Below are 23514 nucleotides of genomic sequence, written 5' to 3' on the forward strand. Positions count from 1 at the left end.
TTCCACCAGGTGGAGCCTCTTCCTGTTTAATCAGACATGAACATAAAAGGTCACAGAACCAAACATGTTTATTTATTTTTAGAGTGTAAGCTTTTACATTTCAAGTAAAATAATTAATGTGATGATGATTTTTGTGACATTAGTGATGAGCAGCAACAGTTTAGATTTATTATTTATTAGTCGGTAAAATCACTGGAAGGAGGACAGGACTTAACCTCAGGAACCCTGATCCTTAGAGGACACCTGAAGACTGGACCAGGAAGCAGGTCCACCAGATCCAGACCTCTGTTAGCAGCTGAACCCCAGTCAGACATCAGGAGGTGTTTCTACCTGTACCTGGTCACCAATCAGGTTCCTCCTTCAGTCAGCAGGTAATGTAGAGCTGAGTGGAAATAAAATGAGGACTTTAAGGTTCTGCTGCTGTAAATGATGCAGGACAGCAATGCTGCTGAAAAACTGTTAATCTGGTGTTAATATATTTATATTACTGATCAATACAGCTGATTATTGATCACTGACACATCAGAACTGTTCAACTTTAAACTTCATACATCCAATGATGATGTTATATTAAAGTGGATGTAGGTCTGACTCCATCCCATAATGAAGGAAATAACTTTAATTTATGGACAGATGAAAGAGAATTAATGTTACTGATTGAATATTCTGTCATAAATACCAACAGATAATGTTCTAATCAGAGATCTAGCTCCTCAGCATCAGTTACCATGGAGATCTAGCTCCTCAGCATCAGTTACCATGGAGATCTAGCTCCTCATCATCGGTTACCATGGAGATCTAGCTCCTCATCATCGGTTACCATGGAGATCTAGCTCCTCAGCATCGGTTACCATGGAGATTCAGCAGGTTCTAGAGATACGTCTTCCTGACATTGTAAACTCTGACCAGGTTCATCTCTCAGCCTCTTGCTGAAGTCCAGCCCTCAGATGGAACGGGTTTATGGTTCTAACAGCAGCTGAAGGAACTCAGTGAGGTTCTAAAAAATCCACTCAATCACAGAAACTGTTTTTAGGTTCTCACAGCAGCTGCATCTTCAGGATCAAAGTTTATGATGTGAGAAGAAACGTGGTTGATCTGGTGCCTCCAGCAGCTGTAGTTCTGCTGCAGAGGTCAGGTTCTACTGGGTTCTACTGGGTTCTAGCCCGACCCACAGCCTTTTACTGCAGGTCTGTCCTTCACTGTTCTCCTCACAGTTCCTGTCTCTCTCCTCTGTTCTCTGAAATAATAGTAAAAAAACCATAATAATAATAACGATGAATGAACTGTTCTCTCTGAGAGGTCAGTAGATCATCTGAGCAGATGGTTCACATCTGGAGTTCATCGGTTCCTCCCAGAACCTGGTCTCTGGATGGACTCTTCTCTCTCTTCATTCTACAGGCTAAAATCAGATACAGATTGGGGTTCCTCTACCATAGTTAGGCCTCCGTTACATGCTCTGCTGTGAAGACGACCATCCTCCTCATGTTCAACTACGGTGATGTCATCCATCACTCAGCCTTTCTCCACCTTCCTTTACTAATTGGTGGGTTGGTCTTCCCTTTACTCTTGGAGACTCCAGCTCTGGTTTCTCCTCATCTCCCAGAACCTATCAGAGAAGATCTTAGTACCTCCAACCTCCTCCAACCTCCATAACATCTACACCTGAGGTCCAGAGATCAGAACTCTCCATCTCCAAGGTTCTCACTGTCTTTGGCTGGAATTCCTTTCATTTTGCTGCAGCCATTGTTTGGAATTCCCTCCAAAAACCTCTGGAACCGCCGTCTCCTCATCTCCTTCCATGTTTAATCAGAAGCTGCAGCAGATCCCAGCTGACCCTGATATGATGAATGGCCTGCAGCTTTAATCTGTTTAAAACACGCGTCATTGTTCATACATGTTGTTTATTTGTTGTTTTTGTTCCTGCTGGGCCTCTGGACAGCTCATCACTGTGACAGGAAGAAGAAACTAAAACGGATGTCTCAGATTCACACAGAACCCACGTTCTCAGGAGGTGGAACCTTTTCAAGAAAATCACTGATTTGACCAGCTGGTTCTCTGGAGATCGGTTCTACAGGGAACCAGCTGGTTCTGGTTCTGATCAACATCAGGAAGTTTCCCTGGAAAATCCAGGATGGAATTTAAAACCTGCCTCAGTGTTCTGTTGGAATGTTCTTTTGTGGTTCTGATTCTGAGCAGAACTCTGTTGTTCAACGGAACCTTTTCTAAGAACACAAACAGAAACATCAGATTTTAGTCAACGTTTATCGAACTTGGACCCACAAACTGAGACAAACAACCAGAACCAAGTCTCTGCTCAGAACCGGGACCAGAGCGGCTCCTCAGACTGTGATGCCACTGGATTTGGACCGCCTTCTGTTTGCTAATGTCAGCAGCTGAGACCGTGACATCAGAGGGGACCGTGACATCAGAGGGGACCGTGGTACCACTGTCAGCCGACTGCTCTGGTCCCTGGGCGGCTGCTTGGCGGGCGGCTGCTTGCCGGGCGGCTGCTTGCCGGGCGGCTCCTCCTCCACCCTGACGGTGTTCTTCCCGTACAGCTTCCTCTCGTACTGCAGCAGCTGCTCCCAGAAGCCGATGTTGAGGCGGACGGCGGGCCGGCTGTCCTGCACCCAGCGGTGCGCCTGCTGCAGCGTCACGGCCCTGAAGCGCATCAGGTAGGCCATGACCAGCGCCGGGGAGCGGCTCATGCCAGCGGCGCAGTGCACCAGTGTGCCGCCGGCTCGGTTCCCGTGGATACGCTCGGCCACGCGGTCGAAGTGGTCACCGAGGCGGGCGTTGGGCAGGTCGGACACCGGGACCCGAACACACTCCACCCCCGGGTAGGCGGGGCAGGCATGGCTCAGTGTGGCGTTGACGATCAGCGTAATGCCTTTCTGTGACATCAGAGCAGCATTCAGGGGGGCATCGGCCCCACCCAGGAACAGGGTGGGCGTGATCTGGGACACCGCCATCTGCTGGACACACCGGGAACAGCAGCAAACTGTTAGATTAGCATAAACACTGGGAACAGCAGAAAACAGTTAGCTTAGCATAAACACTGGGAACAGAAGCAAACAGTTAGCTTAGCATAAACACTGGGAGCAGCAGGAAACTTTTAGCTTAGCATAAAGACTGGAAGCAGACGGACACTGTTAGCTTAGCATAAACACTGGGAACAGAAGCAAACAGTTAGCTTAGCATAAACACTGGGAACAGCTGCAGACAGTTAACTTAGCATAAACCCTGGGAACAGAAGCAAACAGTTAGCTTAGCATAAACACTGGGAACAGCTGCAAACAGTTAGCTTAGCATAAACACTGGGAACAGCAGAAAACTGTTAGCTTAGCATAAACACTGGGAACAGCAGAAAACTGTTAGCTTAGCATAAACACTGGGAACAGCAGCAAACAGTTAGCTTAGCATAAACACTGGGAACAGCTGCAGACAGTTAACTTAGCATAAACCCTGGGAACAGAAGCAAACAGTTAGCTTAGCATAAACACTGGGAACAGCTGCAAACAGTTAGCTTAGCATAAACACTGGGAACAGCAGAAAACTGTTAGCTTAGCATAAACACTGGGAACAGCAGAAAACTGTTAGCTTAGCATAAACACTGGGAACAGCAGCAAACAGTTAGCTTAGCATAAACACTGGGAACAGCAGAAAACTGTTAGCTTAGCATAAAGACTGGAAGCACACGGAAAGTGTTAGCATAGCATAAAGACTGGAAGCAGATGGACACTGTTAGCTTAGCATAAACATTGGGAGCAGCTGCAGACAGTTAGCTTAGCATAAACACTGGGAACAGAAGCAAACTTTTAGCTTCGCATAAACACTGGGAACAGCAGCAAACAGTGAACTTAGCATAAACACTGGGAACAGAAGCAAACAGTTAGCTTAGCATAAACACTGGGAACAGCTGCAGACAGTTAGCTTAGCATAAACACTGGGAACAGCTGCAAACAGTTAGCTTAGCATAAACACTGGGAACAGCAGAAAACTGTTAGCTTAGCATAAACACTGGGAACAGCAGAAAACTGTTAGCTTAGCATAAAGACTGGAAGCACACGGAAAGTGTTAGCTTAGCATAAAGACTGGAAGCAGATGGACACTATTAGCTTAGCATAAACATTGGGAGCAGCTGCAGACAGTTAGCTTAGCATAAAGACTGGAAGCACACGGAAAGTGTTAGCTTAGCATAAAGACTGGAAGCAGATGGACACTATTAGCTTAGCATAAACATTGGGAGCAGCTGCAGACAGTTAGCTTAGCATAAACACTGGGAACAGCTGCAGACAGTTAGCTTAGCATAAACACTGGGAACAGAAGCAAACAGTTAGCTTAGCATAAACACTGGGAACAGCTGCAGACAGTTAGCTTAGCATAAACACTGGGAACAGCTGCAGACAGTTAGCTTAGCATAAACACTGGGAACAGCTGCAGACAGTTAGCTTAGCATAAACATTGGGAACAGCTGCAGACTGTTAGCTTAGCATAAACACTGGGAACAGCTGCAAACTGTTAGCAATCAGATGCTAAAGTGTTTCCATGTGTTCAGTCTGATGGTGAAGCTCCAATTCAGGAACGTTAACGTGAAGCTTTTCAGTCTGAGCTTAAATCAGCTGCTGTTTCTCCAGAGAACTTCCAGATTTATCAGCTCACATGGATTGAAATGTTCTAAGACTGTGATGTAAAAACTGGAAAACATTAAAGTCACATTTAAAGAATTCAGTCTGAGGATTCACCGACTGAATGTGTGTTACCTTCTGCTGGTCTTCTGCTGTCAATAAAGTGCACACACACACACACACACCGTACATGGTTGTGTGTGTGCCATCCAGCCAATCACGTGAAGGGTTAATTTTAGTGGAACAGCTGTTAACTCGTCCCTCAGTCACGTGACTTCGACCCAAATAACAGCAGAAATCCTCAATATCACGTCACACGTGACTTTATCAAATAAATAAATAACTAAATTAGCAAAATTAATGATGAGTCAACTGATGCACATCATTAATCAAGTGGCAGATTTACATACCTGCCAACTTTTGAAACCGGAAAAGCCTAGTAGCCAGCCGGGGTCCAGGGGCCGCAGGCCCCGGTAGGTCCGGGACAAAGTCCTGGTGGGGGTTCAGGTGGGCGAAGCCCCCCCCGACGCCAAATGATTTTTAGCATTAAATCAACTGAGAATGTGGCTAAGAATCATGTTTCCATGTTACTTAAAGGCATTATGGAGGATGTTTTTTTTTGTTTAATTTGTCTGATTCACATAAAATGAATATACTGACCTTTAGTGGACTTGTATGTATGTTTCTAAAAGAATAAAAATTTTAAAAAAAAACTGTGGACATGGCAGGACCTGAAAAACATCAGCCAATCAACGCGCTCGGACCGAGGCGTTTGGTTTGCTCCCTTTCCTGTCAATCAAAAATCTTCCGGCTCAGGCCTAGTTACGTAGATTACGTACGCCTTGGACTTACGTGTTTTCTGTATGTGTTGCTTTGGTATAGCTTCGTAGTTAGCTGGAGACTTGTTTTGCTCATCTTTTTTTACATAATGGCAGATAAAGATCCAGGGGGACCCAGCCGTAAAAGAAAGGCATTTTTTGAGGTCAGAGAAAATAAAAGACGACTGGATCCCGAGAATGCAAAAACAAAAGTGATTATTGGCGAGTCATTTGGGCGATGGCGTCAGCTCAAGCAACAAATGGACCTAAAGACAGATGCCTTGGTTGCTAAATTCCTTCTGGACAGGTAAAATGTATTATTGATTATTGATTATACTGCGGCTGTAGGCAACTTTACGACTCCTACGCAAGTTTCTGGAGGGGGGCGTTTCTTCGTAAATGTTAAGAGGGGGGAGGTTAGAGGGGGGTCAGGGAGAAATTAAATCTCTTCTAATGCCTTTAAAGTGTCAATTCATAAATGCTGATGGAAAAGATCAAGGACAAACTTAATAATATATAGCCTTTCAGAATGTTCCTTTAATTTGACAGGTACTAAACTCAAAATATCACAGGCATCCAGATCACATTTTTCAATATTGTGATGACATTTCTCATTCTAATAAACAAGTTTTTGATGTGTCATTTACCATAAAGTCATTAGGAAATATTACCTACTTCTGTTCATGAAAAGATATTTTTGGAAGTTATAACTTGAATCCTTATACCCAATAACAACATTATTGACTTATCAAAAATACCTCTATGTAAAATAAGTCTTGTCATTTCAAAGCCTAACATTCACAGAGTCCTCACACATCAACAGTAGAGTCAGCACATTTTTCACGACTAGACCAGTTACTATGAACTTCTTCTTGTGCTGTCGGCTGTCAGAATCGAAGTAAAGCAGATGATATGGCAGCTTTGAGAGCGACCAGGAGGAACTTGCTTTGTTACCGCGGCTAAACGTTTGGTTATGAAGACACTTTGAGCAGGAGAAGGCGCCAGGGCAGCTGCTCGAAATGATTTACTTAATACTGATTTCCGCGTTCTCCGGAGCAGTCGTTACGTTGATATCACAGTTCCTGTTGATGTACCGGAGAAGCCCTGAGCCCGTTAGCAGGACAGTGCAGTATGTCAAAGTAGTGCCTGATAACGCGTTGAAGGACTACTTTAATACCCAACATGCCGAACCAGGCCAGCAGCAACAGGACAGCACACCGTCTGCTGCATCCGTGTCCGGCTGTCAGCGGCGGCAGCCCCAAACAACAGCCGCCACGTCCTTCTCAAAGCCAGCCCATTGATGCGGCCAAAGCAGAGACGTGCAATTTCCTAAACGCTATCTTTCTGTTCTTGTCCAGGGAACGCCGAGACACCCCAGTCATCAGACACTGGCTCAACAAGAATATTAAAGTGAAATTTTCAGGAGCTCCTGCAGCGGGTCTGCGCGCGCATACCGATGTTAACACTTGTGTTATAAACACTGCAAGCCGTCTATCAGCAGCATGCAGTGCCGATTGTTTCTGGTCTAAATTTAGATACGGTTCTTAGCGATCTCGTGAATGTGTTTCATGTTTTTGGATGTTTTTTGATTGATTGCTATGTGAAAATCCTTATTTTGATTAATAAAACCGTAACCCGGAGTGGGATCATGAAAACCGTAATCATTACGACAAAACCGGAGTAGTTGGCAGGTATGGATTTAGTGCAGGATATTCAGAACAGTGCAAATGAGTAATAATAGTCCAAGAAGTGCAAATATGCTGGTTATTGACCAGAGTTTGTGTATGTGGGGGAAGGGGGTGGTAGAGAGTTGAGCTTCCTGACAGCCTGGTGGATGAAGCTGTTCAGTCGGATGGTCCTCAGACTCTTCAGTCTCCTCCCTGATGGCAGCAGGCTGGCTGTGTGGGGTCACCAATGCTGAGTGCTTTGTGAGTGAGGCGGGTGCTGTAGATGTCCTGGAGGGAGGGGAGAGACACCGACAATCCTTTCTGCTGCTTTCACGATGCGCTGGAGGGTCCTGCAGCAGGAGGAGGTGCAGGAGGAGGTGCAGGAGGTGTGCCACGCTGTGATGCTGCTGGACAGGATGCTCTCCATGGTGTCTCTATAGAAGGTGGACATGATGGGGGCCGGGGCTCTTCTCAGCTTACGCAGGAAGTAGAGACGTTGTTGGGCCTTCCTGACCAGTGATGTTGTGTTTCAGGGTATTATTGCTATTAATTCCGCTCAGGTCGTTCTGTTAGTATTAAATTCAACCGGCTCATTTAATTGTAGAGTCTAATAATTGATGAACTTTAAGAAGAATAAATTGCATGACTCGTGACATCTGATGGCACGTTTAATTATTGTTCTATAAAGTCTGATAATAAATTTAAATAATATTATCACTTTAAATCACGGTGCCTCAAAATGTGTAAATACTGTTTATTGACCTTTAATATTTCTATAGATTCTAGAACTAAACGTGTTTTTGGGAGTATTGTACAGCATGTTTTTCAGAGGTAATACTGGCCTTTAATGTTCCTGGCCTGCCTGTCTGCTCAGTTTCTGTTGTTGGATGTAAGCTGCTGAACATTTCTCTCAGGAAGAATAAAGCATCCATCCATAGTGTGTGTGTGTGGGAGGGGGGGCGACGCGCCGACCTGTGCACCGGAAGTTCAGCAGGAGACGAATCAGCGAAGAAGAAGTGGTGCTAACTAACTGTTAGCTGTTTTGATGATGGCGGACCTGAACCGGCAGCTGCAGGAGTATCTTACCCAGTCCAAGGCTTCCCAGTCCGGCTCCAGCACCGCGGTGGACCTGGGCGACTCGGAGCCGGTACCGGGGAGCTGGTTTGGTCGGTGGTCCAGTCCGTGGACCGGCAGTTCGTCCAGCCAGAGCTCCGGCGGAAACAGCGGCTTCTCCTGGCCGTGGTCGGCCGAGCCGGACCCCTGCCTGCCGGGCATGAGCCGGCGGCAGCGGCTGGTGGCCTTCGGTGTCTGCGTGTCGTTCTCCGCGCTGTGCTTCGGCCTGTCGGCGCTCTACGCCCCGCTGCTGCTGCTCTACGCCCGCAAGTTCGCACTGCTCTGGTCGCTCGGCTCGCTGTTCGCCATCGCGGCGGCGGCGGTGCTGCGGGGCCCCAGCAGGCTAGCCGCCGGCCTGCCCACCTCCCCCGGAGCCGCCGTGTACCTGTGCGCCCTCGGAGGGACCCTGTACGCGGCGCTGAGACTGCACAGTACCGCGCTGACGGCGCTGGGCGCCGCCCTGCAGGTCGCAGTCATCGCCGGCTGCCTGGTGTCGCTGCTGCCGGGAGGGAGCGCCGGGATCCGCTTCATGGGCGGGATGGCGGCGTCCGCCATCAAGAGGACAGTCACCGGGAAAACCATGCCGATCTGACCGGGATTGAGAGCTGGAGACCGGGCAGGTCTCACTGCCAAACCAGGGGCCGGAGACCCGGCAGGAAGCAGCTGGACTGTCAGGAACATGATTATTGATTATTGGCTGCTACAGACCATTGATCAGACAGGATGCTGGTGGGAACATTAACTCTTTGGTTGAGGACCAAATAAGGTGTGAAACTCTGATGCCAGGTGATGTGTTCAGGTGTGATCTGGGAGTTTAACAGTAATTAAAACCTGTTCAACACTGTTTGGTTTCATGTGTTTTCTCTAAATATCATCTGAGAACTTTTTCATAACAGTTAGTTTGATCCAGGAGAGAAGAATGAATTCTCCAGAAAATCTGCTTCAGGTTGAGACTTTTACCTCCGATCGGTCGGAACAGTTTAACTTGTTTATTAAAACCACCTGATGATGTCACAGCGACCCCCCCAACCAGACACAGATTGAAGTGTGAATCTTTATTGTCCACCTCAGTGAAAACACAAAAACATAGAAATCTGTTACAAAAAGGACAAAAAGCTGGAAGCTGCAGATGAAGTGGAATAAAAGAGACGCCGATACAAACAACACGATGAGTCTCTACAGTATTTTACATGTCTCTTCTACCTGTCGTCTCAGGGGCCAATCACAAGCCTCCGTTCTTCACACACTGAAAGTGACAAAGTCCATCTGGTCTCAGGTGTGTGGAGGAACCAGCAGGGAGAACCAAAGGAGCAGAGGATCATGGGAGTTTTTATTTCTACATTCAGGACTACCGGCCCCGAACGCCGCCCCTTGGCACTCCTCTGGGTGGGGGTCCTCCTCGCCGGGGCCCAGGAGGGCCTCCGGGACCCCAGCCCCCTCGTCCACCACGACCAGATGGACCGTAACCGCCGTCCTCCCTCTGAGACATACGACCTGAAGGGGGCGCCACAGAGAACGGGACCAAAAACACTCATCATTCACTGATTAACAACAAGAGGTTCATTGCACTTGAGTTGTTTCATGTCTAGTCCTGCAGGGGGCGCTCTCACCTCTGTCACTGTCATGTTTTTATAGTTGTCCATGTACATCATGTCAGTTTGGAGTTTCTGAGGACTCATTTAACTCTGAATGTTCTACAGTGGAACCATTGAAACATGAATCTCTGTCTCAATAAACAATCGTTTTGATTATTTCATAGATTTATTAAAGGTCTTCTGAAATACGACAACATCTGCTGGATCATAAACATACAAACAGAATTGCTAATATTTGGTTGAATTTGTCTGTTTCCTCCTCAGTTCGGTTCTTCTGGTTTCAGTCTTCTGGTTTACCTTTGACTCCTCTGGACAGAAGTGGTTCCATCAAGCATGGAGGTGGCGGTATAATTATACTATCAACCTCAGAAAGAAAACAAGTTTAGTTGAAGTGGACCAATTCTGATGCCGTTCAACTAAACTTGTTTTCTTTCTCACTCAGACTTGGTTCTTCAGGTTCTTGATGGGTCTAAGTCAGGACTTTGGGGAGACCAGTCTAGAACTTCATTCTAGAACCTTCATTCTAGAACCTTCATTCCAGTCTGATGGAACCATTTCTTTACCACATCTGATGTGTTTGGATTCATTGTCTGGTTGAAACATCCAACTGTGTCCAAGATCAACCTTCTGCTGATGCTTTTAGGTTCTCCTGAAGAACGTGGAGGTGATCCTCCTTCTTCATTATTCCATTTACTTTGTGTGAAGCTCCAGTTCCACAGAGCATGATACTGCCACCTCTATGCCTGATGGTAGGATTGGTATTCTTGGAGTTAAAGGCCTCACCTTCAGTTTTTGTTCCATCTGACCACAGAACTTTCCTCCAGAAGCTCTTTTCTTGGTCCATGTGATGAGTGGAGCTTTAAGGTTCTGCTTCTAGAGGAAGAACTTCCTTCTTCATGGATCCTCTACAACCCTGTGGACACTGACAGCTGTGTTCCAGCAGCTTCTCATCCATCCAGACCTGCTTTCTGATGGTTCCTGGTTGACTCTTGACCATCCTGACCAACGGTCTCTCAGCAGCAGGTGGTAGTTTGTGTTTTCTTCCTGATGGTGGCAGTAACACAACTGGACCATGAACTTTATTCTGACAAACAGATTATTCTGAATCTGAAGCTGCTTTCAAACAGCTCCAAGTGACTTTCTGACTTGTTTTTCAGATCTTTGCTGAGCTTCTCAGACTTTCCCCCTGTAGAGTTTGAGTGTAGTGAGTGGATCGAATGGTTCTATTTAAACTGGATCAGAGGAGTCAGCAGCTGAGGTCGATTTTAATCACTCAGGTGGAGTTAAGAGGCCATGAAACTAAGAAAGTCAGATTAATACAACTTTCTACACCAACAAAACTGATCATTCAAGTTTCTGTCTGTATATTTATGACCCAGTAGATTTAGTCATATTTCCAGAAGACCTTTAATAAATCTATGGATTGTTTTAGTGACATAGATTCCTGCTTCCATGGTTCTGGCATAAACTCAGAGTTCTAGGAGACGTTAGAAGACTGACGAACTTTGTAGTGGAGGGAAGCTTTACTTAAGGACTGTAAATGTTTGCTCAGCCTGCAGGTGGCGCTCTCACCTCCATCAGCTCCGGGGGACTCTCTCTCTCGGAGGTCTCCTGTCCCCGGTCCGTCCTGCCATGGACGCTTGCGGGGGGGCAGAGACGCCATGTCCATCCCCTGCAGAGATGAAGAGCGCTCTCGACCAGCCGGGGACGACCCATCATGCATCTGCTGCCCGTCGCGGTAACCATCGTGACCTGCAGGAGGCGCTTTGATGAGTCATTGCTGTGATGTCACAGACCTGACAACGGGCCAATAGGAAACTAGCTCTGACTCTGAGGAAAGGCTAACTGGACGTTTTGGAAACTAAACATTGTTCTGGACTGGCGCTGGTTCCTCATGTGGTTCTGAAGGAAACATTCTAGACAGTAAAGCTGCTGCCCCACGTTCCTGCTGTAGCCCGGTGGTACCAGATGTTATCAGGTGTAATCAGGTGTATCTCACCTCCTCCTCTCGGTGGACCTCCTCCTCTAGGCGGTCTCCCTCGTCCTCCGCTGTCCCAGCCTCGTCCCGTCTCCTCAGGGCCATCAAAGACCTCCTCCTGGCTGCTGTAGTCATCAGGGTAACCTCGACCTCCAGGCCGACCCGGACCACCTCCTCGGAACCTGGAACAGAGACCAGAACCAGACTGAGTCCAGAACCAACACACAGGAGAACAGGACTGTATAGAGAGTTCTCCTCTCACCTGTCATCCCTGCGGCCCCTGAACTCTCCCCCGGTGAATCTCTCATCGGGGCCCCAGCTGCCTCCGTTCCCCCCAGCCCGGGGCCCGGCTCCCCTGTGGCCCCCGGCTGCTCCCTGGTATCCGGGTCTCCAGCCCTCGTCTACTCGGCCGTGGAAGTCCTGTCCTCCGTCAAAGTCCTGCGGTCCTCTCCTGCCCTGCTGGTTGTCCCCCCAGTAGGGCCCCGAGCCCTGGTCTGGTCCCCCGGGGCCCTGCCGGTCAGGAGGGCCCATGTGGTGGTTGGGCGGTGGCCCCCGAGGGTCTCCTTGAAAAGGAGAGCCAACAGCGCTTATCAGAACTGATGAATCCGAAGGACCTCCAGGGGCCCCTAAAGGACATTAGAGGGACCTGAAATGGGGCTCCTTACCTTTGCTGCTGGGCCCCTGCTGTCCTATCCCATGCATCATTGGCCCCGTGTTCTGGCCCTGCAGAGACCAGATCAGAGTTAGTCTGCTGATAGAACCTGGGGGCCCGATCCAGTGAGGAACCGGCTCCTGGAACAAATATTTTAGAGAACTCACCTGGTGCTGCAAATACAGGGGCCCCTGCATGTTTCCATGGGGCCCCTGCATGTTTCCATGGGGCCCCTGCATATTACCAGGGGGGCCCTGCATATTTCCATGGGGTCCCTGCATATTTCCTGGGGGGCCATGAATCCCTCCTGGGGGCCCCTGCATGTTGCCCATCCCATAGTTGTTGGGCATATTGCCATGTGTCCTGGGTGGGGGCCCCATCATCCCACCCTGCATAGGACCCTGGGGGCCCATCATGTTGCCTTGAGGGGGCATCATGCCTCCCTGAGGTGGGGGCCCCTGAGGATCCCTAGGACCCATTCCTCGAGGAGGGGGGCCCATCATCCCTCCAGGCGGCCCCTGCATCCCTCTGGGTCCCATACTGTGAGGCCCTTGGGGACCCATGTTCCTTGGGGGGCCAGGATGTCTCTGCATACCTTGGGGTCCCTGCATGTCTGGTGGTCCCATCATGCCCTGAGGGGGCCCCTGGTGAGACTGGGGTCCAGAGGAGGGCCCCACCTGACCAGGAGGCATGTACGGAGACTGCATGCCTCCGGGGCCCATCGGGGGCCCCATGTTGTTGGACATCTGCTGTGGAGGCATACTGGGGGGAAAGCCCTGCTGTCCAGGAGGCATGGGGCCCCCAGGGCCAGGGAAGGGGCCCATGGAGCCCTGACCCTGGGAGGGGCCCATGTTCCCCTCGTTGTTCATCTGGTTCATGCGGTCCATCTTCATCTGCTGCAGACACAAAGAGGACAGTCAGGACTCCAGTTCAACCAGTTTAACCAGTTAACATGAGGACGACCAGTGTAACCAGTTAACATGAGGACGACCAGTGTAACCAGCTAACATGAGGACGACCAGTGTAACCAGTTAACATGAGGACGACCAGTGTAACCAGTTAACATGAAGACGACCAGTTTAACCAGCTAACATGAAGACGACCAGTTTAACCAGCTAACATGAAGACGACCAGTTTAACCAGCTAACATGAAGACGACCAGTTTAACCAGCTAACATGAAGACGACCAGTTTAACCAGCTAACATGAAGACGACCAGTTTAACCAGCTCAACCAGGATCAGACAGTAGTAATCAAACTGTTCCTGCTGGATCAGACAGTAGTAATCAAACTGTTCCTGCTGGATCAGACAGTAGTAATCAAACTGTTCCTGCTGGATCAGACAGTAGTAATCAAACTGTTCCTGCTGGATCAGACAGTAGTATCCTGCTGGATCAGACAGTAGTAATCAAACTGCTCCTGCTGGATCAGACAGTGTTAATAGAAGTCTGACCTCCAGCAGCATGGGGTTGGTGTACTGCAGCGCTGCCATTTCCTGCTCGATCTCCGCCTGAGTCTTCTTCTTTGCCTCTACTTTCTGCTCCACCTTCCGGTCTTTGGACAGGTCTCCAGAAGGAGGCATCATGGGAACTTTGTTCTCGGCCCAGGCCTGTAGAGACACCAGCATTACAAGGCAGGTCTCAGACACATTTACCAGGTAGAGTCCTTGGCAGCCAGGTGTGCTCACCTGTTGGAACTGTGCGGGGATGGGTTTGGCATATGGGACTTTCTTCTGAGGGACCTTCTTGGCGTCTTTGCCCATCACCTCGTCCATGCCCCAGTCCAGACCTGGGATGGACATCTCTACCTCAGGAGCCACCTCTTTACCTGCAGACACACCTGAGTTTAATGTTTGTCTCTGCACACAGAACAGGTTAGTTCTATTTATATGTGGTAATCTGCTGTTGCAGATATTCTCAGAAAGCTAGAAAAATCTGAGCTGAAATGTTTCAGGAGAACAGCATCAGCATTCCAGATGTTCCAGTTGGTCTTCAGACTTACTGCTCTGCTCCTGCTCCATGGCAGCCTTCAGCTGCTCGGGGATTCCCATCCCAGGTATCGCCGCTACGCTGTTCGGCTCCACGTCATCTGAAACAAACAGGACGGTCAGCCAACCAATCACAGCACAGATCTCCGACAGGTGTTTGTCCTGCGCTGCTCACCGTACTCCACGCCGTCCTCGGACATTCCTGGCAGCAGGTTCAGGTTGTAGCGGTCTCTCATCTTGTCACCGGGTCGATTCCTGGTCCAGAACTTACTGCAGAGAACAAACAGAGACAGCGTGGGTCAGGAGGCGTTCAGGAGCAGCAGGTCCACATTCTGCAGCCACTCTGAGGAGACTCAAATAAACCATGGAGGCTGCTGGAGGCAGAGATGGACAGAGTCCTGGAACCAGGGTGTGTGTGTGTTCTTGTACTTGCTACATTGTGAGAACCATTTTCTGCATTTAACTGTCAAAGTGAGGACATTTTGGCCGGTCCTCACTTTGAAACAGCCATGTTTGAGGGTGAAGACTTGTTTTTAGAGAACAGGTATGAATTGAGGTTTGGTTCGGGTTAGGGTAAGGATTAGGGTTAGGCAATCAGTTGTGATGGTTAAGGTTAGGGTAAGGCTCTAGGAAATGCATTACGCCTATGGATGTCCTCACTAAGATAGAAGTACAAACATGTGTGTGTGTGTGTGTGTGTGTGTGTGTGTGTGTGTGTGTGTGTGTGTGTGTGTGTGTGTGTGTGTGTGTGTGTGTACCTGGTGTGGTCGTTGGACCCGGAGCAGAGGATGTGACCCAGTGGGTGCCAGGCCAGACTCCAGATCATCCCCTCATGAGCCATCTCCATCCCTCCCACCTCCTTCTCCACACTGACACCAGCAAACAGAGTAAACAACAACAGAGTAAACAACAACAAACAGGAGCTTATATTTGGGACAGTTGTGGTTCTTACCCAGTGTGCCAGAACAACAGAGAACCATCAGAACCTCCACTGGCAAACAGACCTTCATGGACGGGATGCCAGGCTACAGCTGAAGACACAAACACAGCACAGGTGTGACTCTCATCTGTGTGAGTGTACAGGTGTGACTCTCATCTGTGTGAGTGTACAGGTGTGACTCATCTGTGTGAGTGTACAGGTGTGACTCTCACCTGTGTGAGTGTACAGGTGTGACTCATCTGTGTGAGTGTACAGGTGTGACTCTCATCTGTGTGAGTGTACAGGTGTGACTCTCACCTGTGTGAGTGTACAGGTGTGACTCTCACCTGTGTGAGTGTACAGGTGTGACTCATCTGTGTGAGTGTACAGGTGTGACTCTCACCTGTGTGAGTGTACAGGTGTGACTCTCATCTGTGTGAGTGTACAGGTGTGACTCTCACCTGTGTGAGTGTACAGGTGTGACTCATCTGTGTGAGTGTACAGGTGTGACTCATCTGTGTGAGTGTACAGGTGTGACTCATCTGTGTGAGTGTACAGGTGTGACTCTCATCTGTGTGAGTGTACAGGTGTGACTCATCTGTGTGAGTGTACAGGTGTGACTCATCTGTGTGAGTGTACAGGTGTGACTCATCTGTGTGAGTGTACAGGTGTGACTCATCTGTGTGAGTGTACAGGTGTGACTCTCATCTGTGTGAGTGTACAGGTGTGACTCTCATCTGTGTGAGTGTACAGGTGTGACTCTCACCTGTGTGAGTGTACAGGTGTGACTCTCACCTGTGTGAGTGTACAGGTGTGACTCATCTGTGTGAGTGTACAGGTGTGACTCTCACCTGTGTGAGTGTACAGGTGTGACTCTCACCTGTGTGAGTGTACAGGTGTGACTCATCTGTGTGAGTGTACAGGTGTGACTCATCTGTGTGAGTGTACAGGTGTGACTCTCACCTGTGTGAGTGTACAGGTGTGACTCTCACCTGTGTGAGTGTACAGGTGTGACTCTCACCTGTGTGAGTGTACAGGTGTGACTCATCTGTGTGAGTGTACAGGTGTGACTCATCTGTGTGAGTGTACAGGTGTGACTCTCATCTGTGTGAGTGTACAGGTGTGACTCTCATCTGTGTGAGTGTACAGGTGTGACTCATCTGTGTGAGTGTACAGGTGTGACTCATCTGTGTGAGTGTACAGGTGTGACTCATCTGTGTGAGTGTACAGGTGTGACTCATCTGTGTGAGTGTACAGGTGTGACTCTCATCTGTGTGAGTGTACAGGTGTGACTCTCATCTGTGTGAGTGTACAGGTGTGACTCTCACCTGTGTGAGTGTACAGGTGTGACTCTCACCTGTGTGAGTGTACAGGTGTGACTCTCACCTGTGTGAGTGTACAGGTGTGACTCTCATCTGTGTGAGTGTACAGGTGTGACTCTCACCTGTGTGAGTGTACAGGTGTGACTCTCACCTGTGTGAGTGTACAGGTGTGACTCTCATCTGTGTGAGTGTACAGGTGTGACTCTCATCTGTGTGAGTGTACAGGTGTGACTCAACTGTGAGAGTGTACAGGTGTGACTCTCACCTGTGGCCTCCTTCTTGTGTCCTCTGAACACCTGCAGCTCCTCCTTCAGGTTTCTGATGTCGAACAGTTTGCACAGGTGATCCCGTGACGCCGTCAGCAGCCAGTTACCGTTGAGGTTCCACTTCACCTCCATCACAGTGTTCTTGTGGGCGTGTCTGAGGACAGACAGGTGTGATCAGCTGACTGCCTACAGCGTAAACCATGATGTCATCATGTACAAACTCATTTTATTGGTTCCTGCTGGTGTCGGTTCGTCTGATGTTAGAACCTGAAGCTTGATCTCCCACATTAACATTCCATCAGTCAGAACATCATCCACCTGTCCACTTCACCTATGAGTCTCATTTAAAATGCTCCAAAAATAAGCTGCAGCTGATTCTGTAGAACCAGAACAGAACCTCCTCCTGATTCTGGTTCTCCAGGACCGACTCAGCTGAAACCAACAGGGAAACATTCAGAGAGTTTCAGGTTGAACTGCAGGCAGTGTTTCCTCAGAGAGACTAAAATAAATGCAGCAGAACCAGAGGAGCAGGTTGGTGGAGATCCATCCAGCATGAAGAAACATCTACAGATGATGAGCAGAGTAGAGAGGAAAAGTCTGGAAATATGGAGATAGAAAAACATCTACAGGATGAGGAGATGGTAGGAGTTTAAGAGGAACCAGCTGGAGGTTCTGGAAGATGTTTACATCTTCCAGAACCTCCAGCTGGTTCCTCCTGAAGCTTCTACCATCACCAGGACCAGGATGACTGAGAACATCCACAGAAACTTGAGATTTAACATCTGAGGAAACATGCTGGATGATGGATGAGGGTTTTTTTTTAATTATAATTGTAAAATAAATAAAAAAATGTTTCCTCTGCCTGGTCTCCATCCTTCTAACTACCAGAAGACGTCTCTGAGTTCTCCCTCCTCCTTCATGATGTTCTGGTTCCTCAGAGCTGATGGACTTTAGATGACACATGAACCACAGTGAGGAAGATGTCAGTCTGTGTGCTGATCAGGGGGTTGATCAGTTATTAACTCACAGCGTCGCCAGACTCTGTCCCGTCTTTGGGTCCCAGAATTTGATTGGCTGCTGGCTGTCCTTGCTGCCCGACACCACCAGGCCTTTGGTTGGATGCCAGTCGACACACTTCACATCAGCGCCGTGACCTGAACACACACAGCAACACAACTTAAAGCAGCAACACGACGACACAAACACCGTGTCTGCCGACATCACAACACCACGAGGAAAAGTCAGAACAGTCGGACGGAAAACATGAACAAAAACAGCTTTGATAGAACAGAGAGGCAGGTACACGTGTGTTCAGGTACAGGTGTGTTCAGGTACAGGTGTGTTCAGGTACAGGTGTTCAGGTACACGTGTGTTCAGGTACACGTGTGTTCAGGTACAGGTGTGTTCAGGTACAGGTGTGTTCAGGTACAGGTGTGTTCAGGTACAGGTGTGTTCAGGTACACGTGTGTTCAGGTACAGGTGTTCAGGTACACGTGTGTTCAGGTACAGGTGTGTTCAGGTACAGGTGTGTTCAGGTACAGGTGTGTTCAGGTACAGGTGTTCAGGTACACGTGTGTTCAGGTACAGGTGTGTTCAGGTACAGGTGTGTTCAGGTACAGGTGTGTTCAGGTACAGGTGTGTTCAGGTACACGTGTGTTCAGGTACAGGTGTTCAGGTACACGTGTGTTCAGGTACACGTGTGTTCAGGTACAGGTGTGTTCAGGTACAGGTGTGTTCAGGTACAGGTGTGTTCAGGTACAGGTGTGTTCAGGTACACGTGTGTTCAGGTACAGGTGTGTTCAGGTACAGGTGTGTTCAGGTACAGGTGTGTTCAGGTACAGGTGTGTTCAGGTACAGGTGTGTTCAGGTACACGTGTGTTCAGGTACAGGTGTGTTCAGGTACACGTGTGTTCAGGTACACGTGTGTTCAGGTACACGTGTGTTCAGGTACAGGTGTGTTCAGGTACAGGTGTGTTCAGGTACGGTACCTCTCAGGATCCTCTCCTCATGGCAGCGCAGAAAGTCCCAAATCCTGACGGTTCCGTCGTCTGAGCAGGTGGCGAATTTATTATCGGTCGGAGAGAAACTGGAAACCAACAAGAAAGAGGAAGTCGGCATGGAAACACAAACATCTGGACTGAACAACAACATCTGCAAACTACGTCTGCTCCCCAGGAGGTCAGAGGTGACACTGGTTTCCAGAAAGACGTTGAGTGTAAAAAGCGGTTTAACGTTGTGATGTTCATTTTTTGCTGTCAATCGATTGTCCAGTCTGTCTTCACCTGGACAGTCTGTCTTCACCTGTGTGCTGGCCTCAGGTGAGAGTTCCAGAGTAATGTGTTTAATGTGTGGAATCATCTCTGGCAAAACTGGTCAAAGCATCGGTGAACCGTGTCTGTAGTTTTATGTAGAAACAATGAACTGCTTATTTTTCTCATATTTCTTCAGGGAAAAATGTAAAAGATTGTATTCGTCGTTACTAACTTAACTTTGTGCAAAAACTGCATCTTAAAGAGCATTTCCTGTTTCAGTGACAGCAGAGTTGACCAAAGTGAAACATGGATCTTGTTCCAGCAGCTCTCCTCTCACTGTGACTTCATCAGCCCCAGATTCTTCCTCAGTTTCGCTGATTACTGATTATTGATCGTTTATCGGCTCAGGAACAGTGAAACGTTTTCATCCTTTGTCCTGCTGTGCTGCATTCAGGAGGCCATGTTCTCTCTGAACTAAACATCCAGACTCACTGAACTGATCAAAGCTCAGTCATCTCATTCTATGACAGTAAAACCTTCACTCCAGGCTGATCGATGGTTTAAGGTGCCAACTCCTTTTAGTTCAACTAAAACTGAAGCTTGTGAATGTTTTCTTCTGTGAATAAAGATGAACTGAACCTGCTGCAACAGGAGGAACAGCGATGTCACCTGCTGGATGCTCTCTGTAACACAGGTTCAGATCCAAACAGACAAACCAGGAACAACAGCGATGTTTTCAGAGTTCTGCCTCCACTGAGTGAACCGATTCCTCCAGTAAACCTCTGACAGGTCAGTTTAGAGAGTTTAATTAGGCTGAGAACATCGAGTCAGCTCTGAGTGATTATAATTGTAATATTCTACAGACAATAAATGGTCCTGGAAATAATAAACATGATAGTTAGCTGCTGCCTGAAATCAATAATCGGCGTCGTATAGAGTCCACTGGGCCTCTGGAGTCTGAAACTGGTTCACATGATGACCTTAAGTCTGTTCTGTTTTAAAAAACACTTCATCTGTTCGGATCCTGCAGAGCAAATCACTAATCCTGATAGAATAAAAGTAATCAATAACTGAAATGATCACTAGCTGCCGCTCTGATATCAGCAACACCTCAACAGCAGATCAATTAATGAAGTTTAGGTTTGGAAATGAGACGAGCTTCACTGCAGCAAAGAAAAACAAACCCTCTTTAAAGTGTTTTAGAAAAAACTGCAGCCAACAAACATTTATTACTTTAGTATTTTAACACAAATGTTTCCTGGAAACAGCTTCATGACACACATGATCTGACAGAAGACCTTTTCTACTGACTGGATGTTCAACGGAGGGAAGACGCTAAGCTAGGCTAACGGTGTCCCTCTGCTCCCAGTCTGTGTGCTAGGCTAACGGTGTCCCTTTGCTCCCAGTCTGTGTGCTAAGCTAATGGTGTCCCTCTGCTCCCAGTCTGTGTGCTAAGCTAATGGTGTCCCTCTGCTCCCAGTCTGTGTGCTAAGCTAACGGTGTCCCTCTGCTCCCAGTCTGTGTGCTAAGCTAACGGTGTCCCTCTGCTCCCAGTCTGTGTGCTAAGCTAACGGTGTCCCTCTGCTCCCAGTCTGTGTGCTAAGCTAACGGTGTCCCTCTGCTCCCAGTCTGTGTGCTAAGTTAACGGTGTCCCTCTGCTCCCAGTCTGTGTGCTAAGGTAAGCTAACGGTGTCCCTCTGCTCCCAGTTGGTGTGCTAAGGTAAGCTAACGGTGTCCCTCTGCTCCCAGTCGGTGTGCTAAGCTAACAGTGTCCCTCTACTCCCAGTCTGTGTGCTAAGCTAACGTTGTCCTTCTGCTCCCAGTCTGTGTGCTAAGCTAGGCTAACGGTGTCCCTCTGCTCCCAGTCTGTGTGCTAAGCTAAGCTAACGTTGTCCTTCTACTCCCAGTCTGTGTGCCAAGTTAACAGTGTCCTTCTGCTCCCAGTCTGTGTGCTAAGCTAGGCTAACGGTGTCCTTCTGCTCCCAGTCTGTGAGCTAAGCTAGGCTAACGGTGTCCCTCTGCTCCGAGTCTGTGTGCTAAACTAGGCTAACATCCAGCTAACATGTGCAGCTCCAGATAACAAGAGTAAACTGCAGGCAGTTTTTATTGTTTTTTTATACATGTAATTTCTACAGAGGAATTAATACTTAATTAAGACATTCCTGCTGCGTTTCACATTAAACTGGTTTAAAGACACAGCAGTAATATGATGTATAAACTAGATCAGGACCCCATCCAGAGCTAAACATGATGCCTGATCAGAATGAACTTCTGCTAAAGCTGGACTTTTCCAAACATCTAAACGTGAGTCTGGTATTTTTAGAGGTCAAAAATATTTTTTGTTTAAATCTTCACTCATAAGAGCAGGAGGAACAGCACAAAGAAACTAAAACCATCAGTGAGCTGAACTATCTGTGATTACGGCAGGAAATGAAGTCAGATTTTCCTGGAAGGTCTGATCTGTATCCCTGTTAATAGAGGTGTATTTAAACTGCTCAGATAATGATCTTCCTACAGTATTTCTGCTAAGCTAGGCTAACAGGTGTCCCCTGCTTCCAGTTTTGTGCGATGCTAGGGGTAACTTGCCTACTTCCACTCTTTATGGTAAGATAGGCTAAGAGTTTCTTCCTGCTGCTAGTGTTGGTGGTAAGCTCACACTTTTCCCATGTCTCTAGTCCCACGGCTAAGCTAGGCTAAGAGTTTTCTTCTGCCTTTAGTCTCTGGACCAAGCTAGGCTGACCGTTTACTCCTGCCTCTAGTTGTTGGACTGAGCTAGGCTAACTGTTTACCCCTGCCTCTAGTCTCTGGACTAAGCTAGGCTAACAGTTTGCTCCTGTCTCTAGATTAACTAGGCTAACAGTTTACCCCTGCCTCTGGTCTCTGAGCTAAGCTAGGCTAACACTTTTCCCCTGCTTCTAGTCTCAGGGCTAAGCTAGGCTGACAGTTTGCCCGTCTCCAGTGTCTGGGCTAAGCTAGGCTAACAGTTTGTCCCTGCCTCTACTGTCTGGGCTAAGCTAGGCTAACAGTTTGCCCCTCCAGTGTCTGGGCTAAGCTAGGCTAACAGGGTAATGTAGTTTTTTTTTTCTGTAGACTGAAGAAGGATGAGAAAGCGCTCTCGTTTCAAATAGCTTCACCTGTCTGGGGATGAGAGGTGGACAGAATAACAGGAACATCTGACAGAGTGATGTAGGTCAGATGACCTGCAGGACTTCAGGTGTGTCGGATGGCGTGACATCACACTGTACAGGTGATCCTGCTCAGGTAAAGGGCCGATCCACTGATTTCACATGAAAAGTTCTGTTTTCTAGTCCTAGTTAGCTGGTTTGACTGACCAGAATTAGTTCAATGACTTGTCTAGTCCAGTGCGTCTGCCTTATGATGTCATCTGTACCCTAATGATGTCACAGTGGCGTCACCCTGCTCCAAATATCCAATCTGCATTGCAAACTGGAGGTGTGGAGTTTGAGGGATGCTGTCCAGCTGCATTCTGGGAAACGTAGGAGACCAGGTGGGCAGAGCTCTGTGTTCAGGTGCACATGTGCAGTTCAAAGCTTTATTTACACCTGCAGCGGTTCTGATCGTATTTATTCTCTTTATTGATTCCTGATAACACTTTATTGATCTCTTCCACCAAACCAGAGATCAGGGTCTTTATTAGCACACAGCAGGTAGAATATGAACAACAGATCACTGTAGCGCTGCAGCAGCACACACATACATCTGTCATTAATGAACCACAACAACACAACATGATGCGGCGCCCCCGTGTGGCCGCGGAGGGACGCTGCAGACCGGGATAACTACAGAAAATCGAGATTAGTAGAAACCTGGCTTCTCTAATGGCCTCCTTGTGAGCCTGGAACATCTTGACGTTGTTCATGTTGGACTGCCAGTACTTGACGTAGCCACCGTGGTCCGCCGTCAGCATCCACATGTCGTTATGAGACCACGTCATCGCCCGGACCGGACTGTCGTGGGCCTGCAGGGGAGGAGGAAGGAGGTCAAGTAAGAACCATAAGAAAAAGCCACACTAAATCAGCTGTAGTTCCTGGTATACCACCAGGTGGAGCCTCTTCCCGTTTATCCTGTAGAGACCAGGGACCTCATTTATAAAACATTGCGTAGGATTCATACTAAAGTTTGCGTACGCCGAAAATCCGAAATCGGCGTATGCCCTTTGCCCCTGATTTACAAAACTTTGCGTAAGCACAGCTGCATGCAATTTCTTGATAAATCAGACACCAGCTGGAAGATTGCACAGGTGGATCCACCTCACATTCCGCCCACAACACACCCACATTTTACCATGGATGGTCAA

The 23514-nt window shown here is 48.2% G+C and overlaps 4 protein-coding genes and 1 long non-coding RNA gene across 14 annotated transcripts in view; 3 read left to right on the forward strand and 2 right to left on the reverse strand.

Moving 5' to 3' along the window:
* Positions 1-43: 43 nt before the first annotated feature.
* On the reverse strand, positions 44-7821 carry LOC127535559 (dual specificity protein phosphatase 18-like). 5 transcript variants are annotated; one of them, XR_007944379.1, is made up of 3 exons: positions 4764-7821; positions 790-2975; positions 44-382 (listed from the first exon to the last, which is right to left on the reverse strand). XR_007944379.1 is itself a non-coding variant. In XM_051953902.1 (2 exons), the coding sequence occupies exons 1-2, from the start codon at positions 4818-4820 to the stop codon at positions 2340-2342; spliced, it is 690 nt and encodes a 229-aa protein (XP_051809862.1). In that variant the 5' UTR covers positions 4821-7821; the 3' UTR covers positions 44-2339. The 5 variants fall into 5 exon arrangements, 2 of the variants coding, with proteins under 2 accessions (XP_051809862.1, XP_051809861.1); XR_007944378.1 differs by having other exon boundaries at positions 759-2975; XR_007944377.1 differs by having other exon boundaries at positions 728-2975.
* Positions 7822-8044: 223 nt separating this feature from the next.
* Positions 8045-9070, forward strand: LOC110968171 (vesicle transport protein SFT2C). Its single transcript, XM_022218015.2, has one exon. It carries the CDS (start codon positions 8159-8161, stop codon positions 8816-8818), a length of 660 nt encoding a protein of 219 aa, XP_022073707.2. The 5' UTR covers positions 8045-8158; the 3' UTR covers positions 8819-9070.
* Positions 9071-9266: 196 nt separating this feature from the next.
* LOC127535522 (pre-mRNA 3' end processing protein WDR33-like) overlaps positions 9267-23514 on the reverse strand; it is a 35248-nt gene continuing 21000 nt past the window's right edge. The window contains exons 6-21 of one of the 2 annotated variants that reach the window (XM_051953777.1): positions 23024-23175; positions 18933-19030; positions 17972-18098; positions 16944-17098; positions 15390-15468; positions 15196-15306; positions 14613-14707; positions 14452-14538; positions 14138-14277; positions 13904-14059; positions 12619-13344; positions 12465-12522; positions 12062-12362; positions 11821-11981; positions 11394-11573; positions 9267-9720 (exon numbers count right to left, since the gene is read on the reverse strand). In XM_051953777.1, the coding sequence (XP_051809737.1) occupies positions 9575-9720; positions 11394-11573; positions 11821-11981; positions 12062-12362; positions 12465-12522; positions 12619-13344; positions 13904-14059; positions 14138-14277; positions 14452-14538; positions 14613-14707; positions 15196-15306; positions 15390-15468; positions 16944-17098; positions 17972-18098; positions 18933-19030; positions 23024-23175 (2772 nt within the window). In that variant the 3' untranslated portion in view covers positions 9267-9574. Of the gene's footprint in view, positions 9721-11393; positions 11574-11820; positions 11982-12061; positions 12363-12464; positions 12523-12618; positions 13348-13903; positions 14060-14137; positions 14278-14451; positions 14539-14612; positions 14708-15195; positions 15307-15389; positions 15469-16943; positions 17099-17971; positions 18099-18932; positions 19031-23023; positions 23176-23514 lie in introns of both variants that reach the window. The other variant, XM_051953776.1, reaches the window with a different exon arrangement.
* Positions 15301-17805, forward strand: LOC127535592 (uncharacterized). 5 transcript variants are annotated; one of them, XR_007944466.1, is made up of 4 exons: positions 15301-15549; positions 15915-16051; positions 16477-16613; positions 16931-17805. It is a non-coding gene; the product is annotated as an uncharacterized LOC127535592 (long non-coding RNA). The 5 variants fall into 5 exon arrangements; XR_007944463.1 differs by having other exon boundaries at positions 15915-16024; XR_007944465.1 differs by having other exon boundaries at positions 15915-16024; positions 16477-16586.
* LOC127535556 (uncharacterized) lies at positions 18105-18998 on the forward strand. The gene is made up of 2 exons (XM_051953897.1): positions 18105-18865; positions 18898-18998. Exons 1-2 carry the CDS (start codon positions 18208-18210, stop codon positions 18978-18980), a joined length of 741 nt encoding a protein of 246 aa, XP_051809857.1. The 5' UTR covers positions 18105-18207; the 3' UTR covers positions 18981-18998.

The sequence above is a fragment of the Acanthochromis polyacanthus genome, chromosome 9 (genome assembly GCF_021347895.1).
Source record: "Acanthochromis polyacanthus isolate Apoly-LR-REF ecotype Palm Island chromosome 9, KAUST_Apoly_ChrSc, whole genome shotgun sequence".
NCBI lineage: Eukaryota > Metazoa > Chordata > Actinopteri > Pomacentridae > Acanthochromis > Acanthochromis polyacanthus.